This window comes from Prunus mume, linkage group LG2 (assembly GCF_029339155.1).
Source record: "Prunus mume cultivar Tortuosa linkage group LG2, ASM2933915v1, whole genome shotgun sequence".
In the NCBI taxonomy this organism is placed as follows: domain Eukaryota; kingdom Viridiplantae; phylum Streptophyta; class Magnoliopsida; order Rosales; family Rosaceae; genus Prunus; species Prunus mume.
In genome coordinates, this window is record NC_142699.1 from 17,512,139 (window position 1) to 17,528,611 (window position 16,473).

The following is a 16,473-nucleotide window of genomic DNA, read 5'->3' on the forward strand; positions in this document are numbered from 1 at the left end:
CCGTTGTTTCTTTTATTGTTCTGAAAAGGACCCTAGTCTTTGTCGAGTATTTGGCCTAAAATTGTTTGCTAAGGCATTGTACTGGCGAGTCTTTTTCCGGTAGCTTCAACAATAATTCCAATTACTGGCCCGTGAAGCTTTTCTTTGTCTTTCTTCAATCCTCTTTCTTTAATTGTAAGTCTCACTCTCTCCGAGCACTGAAATTTTGTTGATATTTTTGTTTAATTTCAGTACTGAATCGCCCACTTTTCTTCTTGGGTTATTTAAGGTTTGTGAAAATCCTGCAAATCCATGTTAAATCCTCATAGTATTTTTGTTGGGTTTGTGATATTATGTTAAACCCTCGTTGTATCTCATTGTTTTCATTGAAGTTGTGCTGAATCCATCTTGTGCGCTCGCAAATTTATCAACTCCGGTTTTAGATATTTTTCTACTGGTACTATTTATGTTGAATGGTTGATTATTCATTTGAACTCTTGTTTGACTAATTGCAGAAAGAGCTTCATCTTTGAGTAATTAAAGAAAAGATGTCTCGGTATCTTATGGAATTGTATCAAGATAATTTGGAGTATAGTGGGGATGTGATGAGTGCAATAGTACCTTTGATGAAACTTTTGTCACTCACGGTCATTGGACTGGTTCTTTCACACCCAAAATCTCAAATGATTCCAAGAGCTACTTTTAAGCTTCTCAGCAAGCTTGTTTTTGCCTTGTTCTTGCCATGTCTAATCTTTACTGAACTAGGCGAATCCATTACACTCGAAAACTTTGTTCAGTGGTGGTTTATCCCAGTTAATGTGCTAGTGAGTACACTTATTGGTTGTTTGCTTGGGTACTTAGTGGTGATCATATGTCGTCCGCCCGCAGAGTTAAACAGATTTACCATTATCATGACTGCATTTGGGAATACTGGAAATCTTCCACTTGCTGTTGTTGGATCTGTCTGTCATACTCCGAAAAACCCATTTGGACCCCATTGTCACTCCAGAGGGGTGGCTTATGTCTCTTTCGCCCAATGGGTTGCTGTAATTCTTGTTTATACCCTTGTTTACCACATGATGGAACCCCCATTGGAGTATTATGAGATTGTTGAAGAAGGGGTTGAGATTGAAGAAGCACAAACTAACGATTTGAGTAGGCCTCTACTTGTAGAAGCTGAATGGCCGGGTATTGAAGAAAAAGAAACTGAGCATTCCAAGACACCCTTTATTGCTAGAGTTTTCAAAAGCATCTCAAGTGTTTCACAGAGCACTTTGCAAGATGTTGATCTCTCAGGAGAAGGTGGTGGAAACAGTCCCAGGTCGATTAGGTGTTTGGCTGAACCCAGGGTGGTCAGGAGGATGAGAATTGTTGCTGAACAAACTCCAATACGGCACATACTGCAACCCCCAACAATTGCTTCTCTATTGGCTATCGTTATTGGGACAGTGCCTCTGTTAAAAGCTTTTTTCTTCGGAGATGATGCACCACTATCCTTCCTCACAGACAGCTTAGAGATTTTAGCTGGTGCCATGGTGCCTTCTGTGATGCTTATTCTTGGGGGTATGCTCGCAGAGGGGCCAAATGATTCTACTCTAGGGCTCCGAACTACTGTTGGTATAACTGTGGCAAGGCTTTTATTGCTTCCTCTGTTGGGAATTGGTATTGTGGCGTTGGCTGATAAGCTCAATTTTCTGGTTGATGGCGATGCAATGTACAGGTTTGTGCTTTTGATGCAGTACACGACACCAAGCGCAATTTTATTGGGAGCAATTGCAAGCTTGAGGGGTTATGCAGTAAGCGAGGCCTCAGCACTTCTCTTCTGGCAGCATGTGTTTGCCCTCTTCTCCCTTTCTTTGTATATTGTTATCTACTTTAAATTAGTAACATATGTCTGAGATTTGGATTAAATCTGGGATTTGTTTTTAAAACAAACTACTCTGGAACTGGCGATGGAAGTGGATTGTGCTTTGTTCTTTCACTTTCTTAAAAGTCGTGATGCTTAATTGTCAAAAGTTTCTTCTAGATTACATGAGTGGAGCTTCTTTAAACAAAAATCAAAGCTGTGAACAAGAAGATTAGCACCATAAGTTGCAGAACTATGTGTTATCGGTGTAAGATCATCACAAAAAGCAGATGCATCCTTAATTGTCTATATGCTACAGCATAGTAGTGTTTGAGGTGGTGCAACAAGAATATATTCTACTTGACATAACTTTCTTTGAACGTCTTTCGTAGCAAGTTTTGTTTCTAAACGTAGTTGTTTGAACTTTTCATTCATGATAGAAACCCATTATTATTTCATTCAGATGTGTTCATCTTTACATGGTGTATTGGTAAGAAGCATCTCCACGGCGCCCTCAAAAAGATTGACCCATATTTGTGAAGATTATGTAGGATTTAGATGGCTTCACTTGCGAAGAACTTTCGTGCCAAAAACAAATGTAACTCCTATCTTGGTGCACTTTGACTAGACCCAACTCTCTAACTGAAAATGGAACATTGAAGCAAAAGCCTTCATTTAAAGTCTAGGTTGAACCTTGACCATTGCTGAATTGCACATGAAGAACATGTTTTGTATGGTCAATGCGAAATTTGTTACCAACTCTTACAGCCATGTTCGATCCCCTCTACATACGTTAGAATATTTTATCGTATCACTTTGTCAAAAACTTACTACTAGGTTAGCTTATTTTTAAGTTTCACCTTGTTTGTCATGGCCTCCGATCAGATTTGGGATTTTTGTTTCTAAAGCAACTAATTTATTTTAACTTACGTGAGTAACGGTGGAATATATCTTGTTTTGGAATGCATTCGTAAGAAATGAAACATGGCCATTCAATTACAGACACGGATTGAGGAAAAAAACTGATACTCCTGTCGGTTTCTTCTTTTTCCACATAAATAACCAAAAAGAGAGAGAAGAAAAAAACCTAATGGCCCAGAGACTGATGACCAAGGTCAGAGGTCGAAGCCAATACCGAGTAATTGAGTTCCCAAGAAGATACCTTGCCAATGCCTTGTGTCTTTTGTCATGGACATCACACGTGAAAATGTCATCGTCAAAAACAGCACGAAACAGGCTTTCTTCTGCACCCTTTGTAGTTTCTTTCTAAGCTCCGAAAAAAGAAAACCAAACAAAATAAACTAAAATAAAATAACATATCACCGCTGCTTAATAATAAATAATAAATAATAAAATGGTTTGAATAAACAAAACTCAGTTGAAAATCTTGCAAATTTGTATATTAATTACGTATAGAATTATTTATTAAATCCGGTGATTGGGTGCCAAAAGAAAGGAATCTGAGTGATGAGAATATTATGCGGAGAATTGTAATAAGATAAAAGCAAGCAATCTCCATGGATGGCAATGGCATGCGTTGTTTGCCACCATGCTTCTTTAAAATGAAAAATAATACGTTAAAAAGTGTTAAACTGATTCCATTCATATATGATATATTTCTATTATTCTATATCTTCAAAACGCCACTCTCAATTGAAGACCATTGATAATGGATGTCCTATTCCTAAAAAGTTCTCAACAAATAGACAATAGCATACTGGATGGACAATATTAACCGTCTTTCTTATTCTTGTAAAGGCTCGACACGGTTTTATTCAAACTTTGATTTCAACATTCAAAGAGTAGGGTTTGGTTTACGCAAAAGACTTACTAGTGCACTGATTTGGAACAATTGCTCTTTTTAAAATGGTATTGGGTTCGAGTATTAACATCCGTGTAGTGTGTGTGAGTTTTATTCGAACTTTAAAATCTCATGTTGCATTGACGACAAACTAAATACTCTTGTTTCTACCCCAAAAAAAAAAACTCAATATATATATATATATTCAATGAAACTAAATACTCAAAACGGTTATAAAAAAAAAACTAAAAACCTCGAACATTATAAATATAAAAATTAGTGGGTAGTTAGTTACCATGATATTCTACTTGAGAGCAGCTCCACTCTAGCTGTAAAAAGCTTAGAAAAAGTCGTGAAATTGTTATTTCTGATTTGTCAAAACAAATCCAACAAAACACCGAAGAGCCTCTTCGGACTTGGAACTGAAGTTAATGAATATGTAATAGTTGATGAATTTGCAAAATAAATAAAATTCCCTCTTTATGTGTTTTAATTATGCTTTCACCAAAAAAGAAAAGAAAAGAAAAAACTAACATTTCAAATAAACTTAAAAAAATCAATTTTCAATATATAAATAGTATTTTTTAATTTAATTTTATGTATATTAGAGCCCCACAGGATAGGGTTCTATAATTCTATGCCATTGCCGTATAGTGACATAGTTGATATTGAATATTTTCCCCACCACGAAATATGCCCAAATCTTCCCCAATTTCAATTTTCAATGCAACCTCAGAAATTCCCTTCTTTTTTAAACCAACCCTCCTATTTCCCAGTTCCCACCACCTTCCGGAGTCGTGACCCTTCTCCCCTATAAATACATCTCCTTCCCCCAACCCGCCTCCTCACAAACCCTATCTCCTCTCTTTCTTTTCCCCCAATGCTGACCGCCACACATTTCTAGATAGATAGATAGATAATCACTTTACTCTTTCTTTTGTTTGGGCCTCCTTCCTTCAGAACCCTGCTGGTTTTCTTTGTCTGCAATGCTTGAATAACTCGGAAGGACACTTTTTCTATTCATTCATTTTTTCTGGGTTTTGATTCTTTTTCATTTTTAGGCTAACCCAATTCTGGGTTTTGAATAGCATCCTTCTTGTTGCCCCCATTTTGTTATTGGGTCCATGGAAGCTGGGATTTTGGTGTCTTCCCCAACCTCTTCCTCGCCTCTATCTACTCCCATTCCCTCTGTGATTCTAACCCAGGACGAGTTGAAGAAAATCGCAGCCTACAAAGCCGTGGAGTATGTCGAGTCCGGCATGGTCCTCGGCCTTGGTACCGGCTCCACCGCTAAGCACGCCGTGGACCGAATCGGCGAGCTTTTGCACCAGGGAAAGCTCCAGAACATCGTCGGAATACCCACTTCTAAGAAGACCCATGAACAAGCTCTGTCCGTGGGAATTCCATTGTCGGACCTCGATTCGCACCCTGTTCTTGATCTCGCGATCGACGGCGCCGATGAGGTCGATCCCCACCTCAATTTGGTCAAAGGCCGAGGTGGGTCGCTATTGAGGGAGAAGATGGTTGAAGGTGCTTGTAGGAAATTTGTGGTTATCGTTGATGAGTCCAAGCTTGTTAAGCATTTGGGGGGCAGTGGGCTCGCTATGCCGGTTGAGATTGTGCCCTTTTGCTGGAAATTCACGGCCAAAAGGCTGCAAGACTTGTTTGAGGACGCGGGTTGTGTTGGAAAGCTCAGGACTTTTGGTGAAAATGGCGAGCCTTTTGTGACAGACAATGGCAATTACATTGTGGACTTGTATTTCAAGAAAGATATTGGGGATTTAAAGGCAGCCAGTGACGCAATTTTGCAGCTTGCTGGAGTTGTTGAGCATGGAATGTTCCTGGACATGGCAACCACTGTGATTGTCGCAAGCGAGCTTGGTATCACGGTGAAGAATAAGTAGTAGGTCATGTAATTTCGGAGCTAGTTCGAGATGGGCATCTAACTTATTACATGTAGGAGCAATTTATATGGACTTGGTTTCCAATCGAACTGTCGAAGACTGGGTCTTTATTGTAACGAGGGAAGTTTTTTCTCCTAGAATTAATTTACACTATTTTTTGGGAGGGTCTCCTAACATTTTGATATTTTCTTTGATCCATTGAGCAAGAAATATTACAAAGTTTGGATTTTTTGGGTAGCTGAATGACTGGCAGTTTATGTTTGATGATGGCTGTCATGTTGCTTTGATATAAACTCGACCGCATTAGTAATGGAATGTTCTCACTTTTTACAAATAGACATCCATGAATTTGAATGGAATGGTTCAGATTTTCAATTGCAGTTACACTGTGTAGTTACTATCATTGAATTGCATAATCTTTGTATTCTCATCAGGACTATTTTTCACCTTGTAAATGAATTCAAGATCAGAAAAGGGTACCTAGTGTTATAATTTTTTCCATTGAAATTGTGCAGTAATTCTTAGCCCCCAAATAAGTGATTTGGTCATTACAAAGGTGTTCTTTATCAATGCGGAGAACCCACGGACAGGGAGATGTTCTTATTGATATGCAGCTTTGTGAAATGGATGCAAATACTATTTAGGAGATGACTATCAATGTGGGAGTTGATGAGGTAATTGTTGTGTTCACTTGTTCCAAATATTTTTTGTTACAACTTTAGCATTTGTTTGGTTTCTCGCCAAATATTTTTGGATTTTCTTATGTGCTCATTAGTATCAAACACACCTCTGACTGATACTTTGATATAGCATAGACCAGAAGAATAAGACGAATGAAAATCTTGATCAAGGAACATGCATTGAACCTCAAATGGCAGGGGACACGGTGAAAGAGGAAAGAAACATTTCTTTCAAGATTATGGTTGGCAAATCTGAAGAGATTGTTTGTTGCGCAGAAGCATGGTAGGGTTTTTTTAATTCACTCTTCAGTTTCCTTGTTCTTTCTTTTCGCAGTGACTCTATGAAAGTATTCATTGATCAGTTGCACGACAGTGTCCGGGGTGTTGATGGGCAATACTTCCAAGTGAAATTATAATAAGGAAATTCTACAGAGTCCCTAGCTTTATCCTGGTTTTTACTAGGAGAATTGACGGCGGCAACCTCATGATGATATGGAAGTTATTGGCCAGGTACTATCTGACTTGTTTTCACTTGTCCTAACCACTGCCATATTGACATTTTATGGCGCATTTTGTACTTCGCTTGATGTCTGCATTCTGGTATGCAGACAAATTCACCCAAGATATGCTCATAATGTTCCTCTCCTTTGGAATGGTGGGGAGGGAGCATTTGATTCTTTCCATGGTAGTTAATGTCATCTTCATTGCTTTCTAACTTTTAACACGACTTGACTTTGGGATTCTTTCGAGGAGCCTGTCTGCAAAGTAAACAAGATCTCTGGTATATGCTCATTCTTAGTTTGTAGACAGCTTTGCTCACGTTCATTCTTGTCTCATAGGCCGTACTTCTTTAGAGGTTTGGTTATCATCAGATTAAGAAAAAAATTGATCTGTTAAGCAATGCTTTCGCCACAAAACAAAATGAACACAACTGGAAATGGTTTTGAGATTAGGAAATGGACAATTGTCAATTCATTTGTGTTGTGTCATTCTTGCCCTATGCCTGATTGCAGATACCCGCCTCAGTTTGCTGGTTGAGGGTGCCTGCAAGAAGGTTGTAGTCGATTTGTTACCATACTTTCAAGTAATCAATATAATTTGCAGCTCCCATTGCAAGTTTGTAAAATGCAGAGAGAGAGACGTAATGTGATGTTAATCTCATTTAATGTCTCTGTCTGAACATATATGACAAGGGGAGTTGAACATGACCCCTATTTTGGATGAAGTTGACCTTAGTCAGCTGCCTAGGTTCATGCCTCCTGAATGATTGCCCCATTTTCTGCATAAACAAAATACGTGTATGGCTGTTTTACCGGTTCAAGTTGATGTTGTGAATGCATGGAGATCATTGCCATTATCTTCTGCAATTGTTTGTTTGATGTAAAAATTTGTATATTATTATTGTGTGACTGATGTTTGCTTGCTCCCAACTTCCCATTATCTCATTTTTTTTGAGCTGCTGAATTATGCAGCATCGTCGTCTATGCATGGCCTTGTATTTGGGCTTTGATAACAATGAAGATTCTGAGCTAAACCCATATTCTGAACTCAAATGAGAATTTAGAATCGGAATTGGGTCCAAATTCCAATCCACATATGGCATGGATGGCAAGGGAGCACGCCCATCAGTCACGATGGGAAAACATTGTGATTGGCCCAGAAGCTGTTTTTCTTCTTCTTTTTAACGGTGAAAAGCAGATCGACAAAAGAAGAATGGATAGATAGGTAATTGGTAGGCAGGATGCACCAATTATTGTCATTTCGTTGGCATAAAAAAAGTGAAAGCTGATGATTTCAAGCACGAAAGAGAGAGAGAGAGAGAGAGAGAGAGAGGAAAGTATCTTTCTATCTTTGTTTCTCATGGAATCCACCAGCCTAGCGTTTTCCACTACTAACTAAATTTCTAGCTCAGGCCTATCACCGCACACAAGACAAAATGATAAAAGTCCGCATTTTGGGCATGTCCTTTTCATACTTGCGCATTAAGATATCGAGATTGAATTCATTGGTATATTGTTATTTATGAGCATGAGAGCATGAGGAGGAGGAGGACCCAACTGTTTTTTCCGGACTATTATTGCCCCTACCAATAATACCATTTTTTAAAAAAGTACCCAAAATTATGACGGCAGATACGATAAAAAAATAAACACTTATTGCATATCTATATATATTTTTTTTGTAGCATAAGAAATGTTAGGTGTCACTCTGGTTAGACTTAGATATAAAAACCAACACCTCCACCTTCGCCATGAGTCATACGTACCGACAAATTCAATTCGCTTCCTTTATGTAACATTCAAGAAATGCATAATTTTCATCTTTCTTCTTCTAGGTTTGGCGAGGATGGAGGGGGAAGCTTAGTGAGGTTAGACTGTAGTGTAGTAGATAGATCCCACCATTGATTGATCACATGCATGCACACATTTTCAGCTACCACTGATGACTGATCTGATCTGATCTGATCTGATCTGGTCCCCCATCATCCCTCCCAATCCAATCACCTTTTAATTCTCAGACTGCGTTCACAAATGCAAAAGCATGCAGCTGTGAAGATTATTCTGCTAAATATAACAAAGAAGTTGTTTTCCGGAAGTGAAGATAGAATATGAGACATGCATACATACTTGCTTTGTCTTGTGCTTTGGTCACATAATCCGATTGGCCTTCACAAATATATTAAGATGGTGTATGAATTTGGATGTTTGTTTAGACAAGCTACTTTTGATGTAGACTTCAAACCACTCCCTTGAGACTTTGGAAAAATACAAAGAAGAGAGAAATTTTGTCAAAGAAGCCAAAATGGACAAAATTGTCCTTATTTATTTTTGGATTTCCTAATGAATCCTTTACATTTGCATGTCTTTGATTTGAAAGTTGAGAGGTTTTTCTGTTTTTTTTGAAAAAACTTTGGTTTTTTCCAAAAGTGAAATTTTCTTTTTTGGCTAAAACCTAAATTTACTCCATTTAAAACGATTAAGCTAATTAAGCTATATTTTACACAACCAACCACAGCCATTAACAAAAGGTCTGGATTCGCTGCGTTTTGTTGGAGGTTCCTAATTTAACTTTCCATCTAATGCTTACTCAATTAAGTACAGGATTTGGATCCATGAATAACCAGTTTTGTCTTTTGATACAAGCTAATTGAGGAGGATGAATTCGAACATAAGTTATCAGGTGCATAAACAAATACTCTCAACTACTTGAGCTAGAATCTCTTGTTTTTGTTTTTATTTTTTTGTTATACAAGCGATATTTTGGAGGGAGAAATCGAATCTACAACGTCAAGGACTTTTGTATTGTTTAGCACATTAATATAATATTAAACGTTTCTTATTATTTATAAAACTAAATAATCATGTCAAGGACTTCTATATTGGATCATGTGCCTCAATTTCATTAATACCGATAAGAAGCGGTACCAAATTTAAAAATATTGATTTATATGCGTGTGAATTTTTTTAATTAAATTATATTTCTGTGATTTATTTTTTCAATTTGACAAAAGAATTGTACTATTATTCTGGACAACCTTTGGCAGTGATTCGCAAGACTCTCAACAAAAACTTGAATTTTCCTAACATAGGAGAATAGTCGTCTAGTTTTAGTCTTAATTATTGTCGTTTTTGTATGGAAATTACGAACATCTATTATCCCGGAATTGGAATGACATTAATGGACATTATTTATTTTTGTCAAAATACATTAATTAATTTACGTATAGGTAAAGAAGTTGGTATGTCATTCATTTGACGCCACATTATTAGCTATCAATCAATCAAGAAAGCAAACAGCATCTTCATTTCTTTTGGTAAGAAATGCATGATGATTTTCAGTTGTCAAAATCTGCTTTTAACCTTTTTTTTTAAATAATAATTATTTTAACTTCTTCTATTAAAATGGGCGAGATAGTATACTCATACACACAAGCTCGATCTTGAGTTTTCAAAAGCCCAGGGCAAAAATCTAAAGTGTGCCCTACACACATTAATAACTAATACTAGTATACTTCTTGTTTTATCGACTAAGCATTGGATTTTTTGAGAAAGTATTTATTCGAAAATATTTTTAGACTTTGAGCAATGTCTTCCATATTCCTAAATAATGAAAACAAATGTCTAACTATAGATACCACACCAGTGAGTCAAAGAATGTCAAGAATGCAAGTCAAGCCAATATCAAAGAATTTATTTTAGAACTCTCGTCATAGATCCTTTGTTCCAAAATTTCAGATTCATCTCAATATCCTATTCCTAAAAATTATGGATAAATATTAGATCAATTTATAATAATATAATATACCACTTATTATAATTAAAAAATTTGGGCCCCCCTTGAATAATGGCCCAGGGTAGTCACACTGACTGTCCCTGGGCAAGATCGGACTGCATATACATACATTACACGGATGCTAGGACTCAAATAGTTTCAAACCACTACACTAATGATCCTTTGCGCTTTTAGGCATTTTAAAAACGGTAAATATATTCATTTTTCATTTTTGTTTGTATGAATAATAATAATAAAAGAATAAAAAACCTTATGCGCGTAATATATTTTACTAAAAAAAAGAAGAGCAAATATACTGTAGAGAGATGAGGTCAGGTGTTTGACACACGGCAATGAGCGCGCTGCTTTTGACGTTGTTGGTCGCTGCCAAATTCCGTGTTAGTGTCGGCTGGTCCCACGTGTCCTTCCCTAATCACGGTCTACGCCCCTAAATTACCTCGAACAGCCCACCCAATTAGCATCTTGCCGCCTCCAAATCACCTGTTGAGCACCACGATTTTGTGAATCAATTGGGTTTATTTTTTTAATCTTTTTACTTAATTTCTTCATTGGATCAATTTTGGTTTACTTTTGGTGCCCGCCCTTCTTTTTCTCTTTACTTTTTCTGAATATTATATAAATGCAAACATTTTTATATTATGGAAATTTTTTGCATAAGGAAGCGGATGCGTTTTATATGCCATGGATCTCGTAGATTAGATGGATAAACAGGTTGAAAAGCTTTTGTTGAGTCGCAATCTTTGACTGATCTCGATTCAGAAATAATATTCATACAAAAATATGACGATTGTGGTGCACCTAAACCAAACGCACTAGCTCAAATCAAAATAACGAAATCCGTTAACAGAGGATAATATAATAATTAATTCTTAACACAAAATACTTATTAAGAATTTTTCATATAATTCAGATAAGTATGAAAAGCAACGTCAGTTGTCAACATGCCGTTCCGTTCCAATCCATTCCGTCCCTCCAAAGATACTTCCGTTTTGTTCTCATTCGCTATAAATCCGAAACAGATTCCATTCAGTGCCTTCATATTGAAAGTACTTTCCAATTCAGTTTATAATTGAAGTGTATAGTATTACCTTTTATATGAGTACCCACGAAGAAGGCAGAGAATGTAAAGCATTTATATAATTGACAATGGCAACTTGGTGAGGACCAGAGGTCCAATGGGACACTAAATGAAAATGGAAAATGTGAGCAGCCCCTACAAAATAAAAAACAAAAAGCGATAAAGGTAAACCGAATAAAATAAAGAAAAAGAAGAAGAAAAGCAGAAAGGACAAATAAAGAAAAGTGGTATAAATTATTAAGTAGGGGGAGCAAACAAACAGTTGTGGGTTTTATGGAACTGTGTTGGTTTGCTTAACGCACTCATATTTCAACTGGGAGAGAGAGGGAGAGAGAGAGAGAGAGAGAAACAGAGTGAGGGAGCTGAGGCTTTGAGGCGCTAAGCAATCCTTTATTCATTTCACACCCGCCTTTTTATTACCCCACCTCCCCACCCCCATGTGACTTTGGAGACTCCATTTTTGCCTTCTTATAAATCCCTTACCACCAAGAATGTGACCAGATTAGAACACTGACACACAACTCACTCATTTCACCATTTTAATTATACTTCCTTTTCAAGATTTGGGTTTTGTACCTAGACCAAATCTTGGAAATGGGCTTGATTCGTATCTGGCTTCTGTCCTGAGATTTTTGTGAACAGAGAGTGGAAAGACTCTGCAAATGACGCGCTTGCTGGTTGCCACCTCTCTTTGCTTCTTCTTCTTCTTTCTGGTTTTGGGTTCTGGGAGCTGCGTTTCAGCTCTAACTCGAAATGGACTCCGACCCACCAGAGATACTCTCAAATTTAGTCTAGGTACGTTTTTCTTAATTCGATTGTTTAAATGGGTTTTATCTTGTATGCTTCTTTGGTTGCTGAGGAGGAGAAGAAATGGAAAATGAGATTTTTGGAGTCATTGTTGTTTTTCGGTTTCAAGACAACGTAACAATACATAACCTTTATCCCAATTCATTGCCAGTTTTTCATTTCATCTTTATTCTTATTTTCATGAAAGATCGAATCTTTTTTCCACTATTACTCAGCAAACAAACAAGCCAAATGCTTCTGTTCCAAACCAATAACATTTCTTTTACTTTCAAAATTACTTTGAGAGTTTTCAAGTCTGAATGGCTCAGCAGCTGAAATTTTGCAGCTTTCTAACCTTATAACGTTGCTTCTTGTTGTTTTTTCAGTGGATGAAAATCTAGGGTCGTGGAGAAATGGAATCTCAGAAGATACTGCACAATCCCCAGGGCCTGCAAGCGATGCACCTCAAGGCACGCTTGTTTTGGCGGCTAAAAGGACCAACAGGCCAGATATTCTTAGCCGGTTTAAGCGTTATCGCGGAGGCTGGGACATTGCTAATCGGCACTACTGGGCGGTAAGTCTTGGTTCCTTCTTGTTATTTAATTCGTTGATTGTGATTTATGAAATGTGTGCATACTTGCAATCAATCTAGCTCGAGTATTGGTTTAGGCTGTAGAATTTGATTGTTATAGCATAATTCGTGGCCCTTTTGTTAACTTATTGGATATGATATCATATAAAAATATGATGCTTGTTTGTTTGTGATGAAAAGTGTGAAGATTTTAAATGATCAAGAAATAGTGAGATCTAACTTTCATTGGCTGAAATTATTATTATTATTTTTTTCTATGGTGAGAAACATAATTTTATTTAATTAATATCTAACTGGAGGCAGCCCACTAGAATGCAATTTTGTTATGTGATGATACATCAAAATTTCCAATAAAGCTTAATTTTTTCTCTGTACCTACTCGTTCTGTTCTGCCTCTTTGAACTGCTGTTAGATAAATATTTAGTAATAATAATAATAGGAATTGTGATGCTCATATTATTACTTGTACATTTAGGTTTCTCATGTATTCCTTAGTAATATGATCTCTTTTCTGCAGTCGGTTGGATTTACAGGTGCCGCTGGTTTCATTATTTCTGTCCTATGGTTTGTTGCTTTTGGCATGGTTCTTGTTGTTCATCATTGCTGTGGATGGAGAATAAACATTAAAGAGGAAGAATCACACCGCTCACAGAGGATATGCCTGATTCTGCTACTAGTCTTCACATGTGCTGCTGCGTAATGCTCTGAACTTCATGTGAATACATATGGATATTGTTCTAAACTAACTAATATTATTAGCTTTGGTGTTGAATTTATGTTTCTTTTGCCCATTTTCCTGCCCTTCTTCTCACATACAATTATTTTGGTTCATATTTGGAATTGCACACCAAAAAAAACAATCGTTCGGGAAATTCATCTTTTTGGCTTAAGATTGTATATAGTAACGTTCTTTTTTCTTTCCTTTTGGTGTGGGGAAATTTTCAACATATACTTAGTAAGGTCCACACGTGATGGTATTGGCCATCTGTTGTGCTAGGAAGGCAGTTTTGTCCCCTTATGCATCTCTCAGGTGTCCCTTTTCTAACATGATATGCTGTACCTTCTCAATCACACAGGATTGGATGTATTCTTCTTTCTGTTGGGCAAGATGAATTTCATGACGAAGCAATGCGTACTCTAAATTATGTTGTAAACCAGTCCGACTACACTGTACAGACTCTGAGAAATGTCACAGAGTATCTGTCCCTTGCAAAGGCTATTAGTGTGGCCCAGATTTTCTTACCTTCTGATGTCATGGATGGTATTGACAAGCTGAATCTAGATCTGAACACTGCAGCAAATACACTGACAGAGAAGACAAGTGAAAATTCTGTTAAAGTAAAAAGAGTCTTCAGTGCTGTGTATGTCTTCTTAAACTTCCGTAGTACTATCTAATCAAGGGGTTATACTGAAACCCCATGTTTTTAATGTACTAACGAGTTAAATGTTGCAGGCGTTCAGCTTTAATCACCGTGGCAGCAGTGATGCTTCTCCTAGCTGTGATTGGTCTTTGTATGTATCACCCTAAACAACTTGATGAATGAAATCTATTATTTGGTCTTCTTGTATTTTGCACTTTTTGTCTCTTTGTAACTCATTAATGCATCTTGTTGCAGTTCTGTCCATCCTTGGGCACCAACATGCGATCCACATGTAAGTTGTCCTTGTATTTGTCAATTTTTTAAAATTTGTATTAACTCTTCCACTCTTCACATTCTGGAGGGGTTCCATATCTCCGTCTGACAAAGCCGTCATATTTTTCAGATTTATTGTTAGTGGATGGTTACTTGTAGCAATTACATTCATTCTTTCTGGAGTCTTTGTGATCCTTAACAAGTAAGAATATGTTGTCTTCGATAGAAATATTTATATTCATGTTCTTTTTACTCGATTATCTGGTGGATCAGAAACTCAACAAAGTACTATGGTGATTGTGATTGTATTATGCCTCCTGATCCAGCAGGGATTATGCTAATGCCTCTCACCTGAAATATATTTCATTTTTATCTTTTGTGTTTCAGTACTGTGTCTGACACCTGCGTGGCCATGGAAGAGTGGGTAGAACATCCTCATGCTGAAACAGCACTTAGCAACATCCTTCCATGTGTTGACCAGAGAACCACAAATAAGACACTTAGCCAGAGTAAACAAGTTATCAACGACATTGTAAATGTTGTCAACCAGTTCATCTATACATATGCCAATACGTATCCATCCCATGCCAATCCTTATTATTACAATCAGTCCGGGCCTCTGATGCCACCTCTCTGTTACCCATATGATTCTCAGTTGAGAGATAGTCAGTGTGGGGATCAAGAGGTGTCTATTTCAAATGCGTCTTTGGTAAGAATCATTGACTTTGACTATTTCAGTAATTTGGATAATTTGGTGTCTTTATATATGTTGCTGGAAGCTGCTTGATTTGCGTAACATGCATTGAGGGGATGAAAATACAACATCCTGAAATTACCAGATAAGGCAGTATGTATGATGGCTTGCTTAAACAAATATTTGGTTCGTTGGAATTCTTCAGGTTTGGCAGAACTATACATGTGAAGTCTCGGTATCTGGGATGTGCACCACAGTTGGAAGGATAAGCCCAGACATCTACACTCAGCTGGTTGCAGCAGTTAATGAGAGCTATGCACTTCAGCACTATACTCCACCCTTATTGAGCCTCCAGGATTGTAATTTTGTTCGAGACACATTTCGAACAATCACGTCAAGTTATTGCCCTCCATTGGACCATTATCTGAAAATTGTGAATGCAGGGTTGGCCCTGATATCAGTTGGAGTCTTGCTCTGTCTTGTTCTCTGGGTACTCTATGCAAACCGCCCCGGAAGAAGGGAGCTAGTGTTTGTGAAACTATCCTTACCGATAGGCAGGAGAAAAAAGAGCAGTTCCAACAATAATACCAACAATAGCAGCAGCATTGATGTATCGTCATCAAATGAAGTCTAGGTCTTAAGTGTAGAAAACAGTTATACAACTAGGATTTACTATTGTCATCTTTTAGAGTGAATATTAAAAAAGAAAAATCGAGTGGGGCGAAGTTCCATTCCGAGTTGGGGGCTAATACCCCGTTCTTGTACTGTATCGAGTTTCTTATGTATAGTTAAAGGAATCTAAATATTGTTGATGTTTGTAATGCCTTTGGTTCTGAGAAGTATTTTGAGGAAGTATTTTGATCCAGTTTAGTGCTTGAAACCAATGCTGCTCACATCCCTTGATTATTATGCAGTGATCAAAGAAGACGATCATTATGCTTTAATTATGGCTAAAATTGATCCCTTCACGCATCACTTATGCTGAAATGGTGCCTGCTTGGAGGAGGCAATGTCTGGATTAGAAGTTTATGTTTGCGGTGTTTGGTTAATGCCTGAAACATATCTGTCAAGATGTTTTGCAAAATTAATGAAGCTCTGAGAAAGAAATACTGTCTGAAGTACTTTTGGGTCCATAAACAGTTGAAATCATGAGACATCTTGCATCACAAAGATGACTTTTTGGCCC

The 16,473-nt window shown here is 37.3% G+C and overlaps 3 protein-coding genes and 1 long non-coding RNA gene across 4 annotated transcripts; 3 read left to right on the top strand and 1 right to left on the bottom strand.

The window, feature by feature from the left end:
* Positions 1-2: 2 nt before the first annotated feature.
* Positions 3-1,994, top strand: LOC103341566 (Auxin efflux carrier family protein). The gene is made up of 2 exons (XM_008245109.3): positions 3-174; positions 495-1,994. Exon 2 carries the CDS (start codon positions 528-530, stop codon positions 1,875-1,877), a length of 1,350 nt encoding a protein of 449 aa, XP_008243331.1. The 5' UTR covers positions 3-174; positions 495-527; the 3' UTR covers positions 1,878-1,994.
* Positions 1,995-4,348: 2,354 nt separating this feature from the next.
* RPI2 (ribose-5-phosphate isomerase 2) lies at positions 4,349-5,864 on the top strand. The gene has a single exon (XM_016796557.2). The coding sequence runs from the start codon at positions 4,751-4,753 to the stop codon at positions 5,528-5,530; it is 780 nt and encodes a 259-aa protein (XP_016652043.1). The 5' UTR covers positions 4,349-4,750; the 3' UTR covers positions 5,531-5,864.
* A 5,533-nt stretch (positions 5,865-11,397) lies between these two features.
* On the bottom strand, positions 11,398-11,969 carry LOC148919754 (uncharacterized). Its single transcript, XR_016123739.1, has 3 exons — positions 11,842-11,969; positions 11,592-11,716; positions 11,398-11,505 (listed from the first exon to the last, which is right to left on the bottom strand). It is a non-coding gene; the product is annotated as an uncharacterized LOC148919754 (long non-coding RNA).
* On the top strand, positions 11,842-16,152 carry LOC103341564 (uncharacterized). Its single transcript, XM_008245106.3, has 9 exons — positions 11,842-12,376; positions 12,754-12,941; positions 13,477-13,655; positions 14,036-14,320; positions 14,413-14,471; positions 14,576-14,612; positions 14,724-14,795; positions 14,981-15,302; positions 15,493-16,152. Exons 1-9 carry the CDS (start codon positions 12,244-12,246, stop codon positions 15,919-15,921), a joined length of 1,704 nt encoding a protein of 567 aa, XP_008243328.2. The 5' UTR covers positions 11,842-12,243; the 3' UTR covers positions 15,922-16,152.
* The last annotated feature ends 321 nt before the right edge of the window (positions 16,153-16,473 follow it).